General features: G+C 57.2%; 1 protein-coding gene across 1 annotated transcript in view; it reads right to left on the bottom strand.

Annotated features, from left to right (window-relative positions):
- Positions 1–267: 267 nt before the first annotated feature.
- The window catches only part of LOC104389179 (transcription activator BRG1-like), a 5,102-nt gene continuing 4,431 nt past the window's right edge, over positions 268–938 (bottom strand). The window contains exons 2-3 of the mRNA XM_009998137.1: positions 666–893; positions 268–423 (exon numbers count right to left, since the gene is read on the bottom strand). Coding sequence (XP_009996439.1) covers positions 268–423; positions 666–893 — 384 coding nt within the window. The remainder of the gene's footprint in view (positions 424–665; positions 894–938) is intronic.

Below are 938 nucleotides of genomic sequence, written 5' to 3'. Positions count from 1 at the left end.
CCTTTCCACGTCAACGTCCCCGTCTCGATTCTCTCCCTTTCCACTTCCTCCCATTTTTTGTGCCAACCCTCCCTTTTTTTACCTCAACACTCCCCTTTTTGCTTTCATTTCCCCCTCCTTCCCTTCTTCCAGCTCTTTCCTCCCTTCCCCTACCCCTTTTACCCCCTTTTTGTCTCCATTTTACCCTCCCCGGGGTCGTTTTATCGTCACGTTTCCCCCGCTCTTTTTCCCCCTTTGTTATTTTCAGGGCTTTGGGGACCTTTCCACCTATTTTTTTTGGTTCCTTTTCCAAACCAGTGGAGGGGCCTGGGCCTGCTGGGAGGGGCAGAGGCCGAGGAGACTGAAGAACCCTCTCACCTTCAGGGGAGGTTCCTCCAGCTCAGCGCTCAGGCTCAGGTTGGCGCTGCCCGCGCTGGGTCTGCTCTGTGGATAAACCAGAGGTTCAGTCTCCGGGGCTTCCATCCCTGCTCCCAAAATAAATCATCCAAATCCCTCAACATGCTCCTCGGTTGGTTTGTCTCAAGGGGGGGGGGGGTAGTTTTGCTGGGGTTGGTTTGTTGATTTGTGGGGTTGGTGGGGTTTTTTTGGGGGTGGTTTTCCTGCCTTTTCCTACACGTTCCTCCCCGCGCCCAAAGGCCGGAGACCCCCGGGTGGGGTTTTCTCACCTCATCCTGCTCCTCATGCTCCAAGATGGCCTGGAGGAACGCCCGGCGTTCGTGGCTGGAGGGCTTCTGGTCAAACATCCCAGCCTGGATCACCTTCTGATCCACGTTCAGCTTGTATTTGGCAGCTGCCAAGATCTTCTCCTCCACGCTGTTGACGGTGCAGAGGCGCAGGACGCGCACCTCGTTCTGCTGCCCGATGCGGTGGGCACGGTCCTGGGCCTGCAGGTCCTGGGGGATTGGGGGCACAAGGGAGGGGGGTTGACACTTCTGGGG

Source organism: Chaetura pelagica, unplaced genomic scaffold (genome assembly GCF_000747805.2).
Source record: "Chaetura pelagica isolate M959 unplaced genomic scaffold, ChaPel_1.0 scaffold935, whole genome shotgun sequence".
NCBI classification, from domain to species: Eukaryota; Metazoa; Chordata; class Aves; order Apodiformes; family Apodidae; genus Chaetura; species Chaetura pelagica.
Note: the sequence above shows the minus strand (reverse complement) of the source record. Positions and strands in the feature narration are given on the sequence as shown.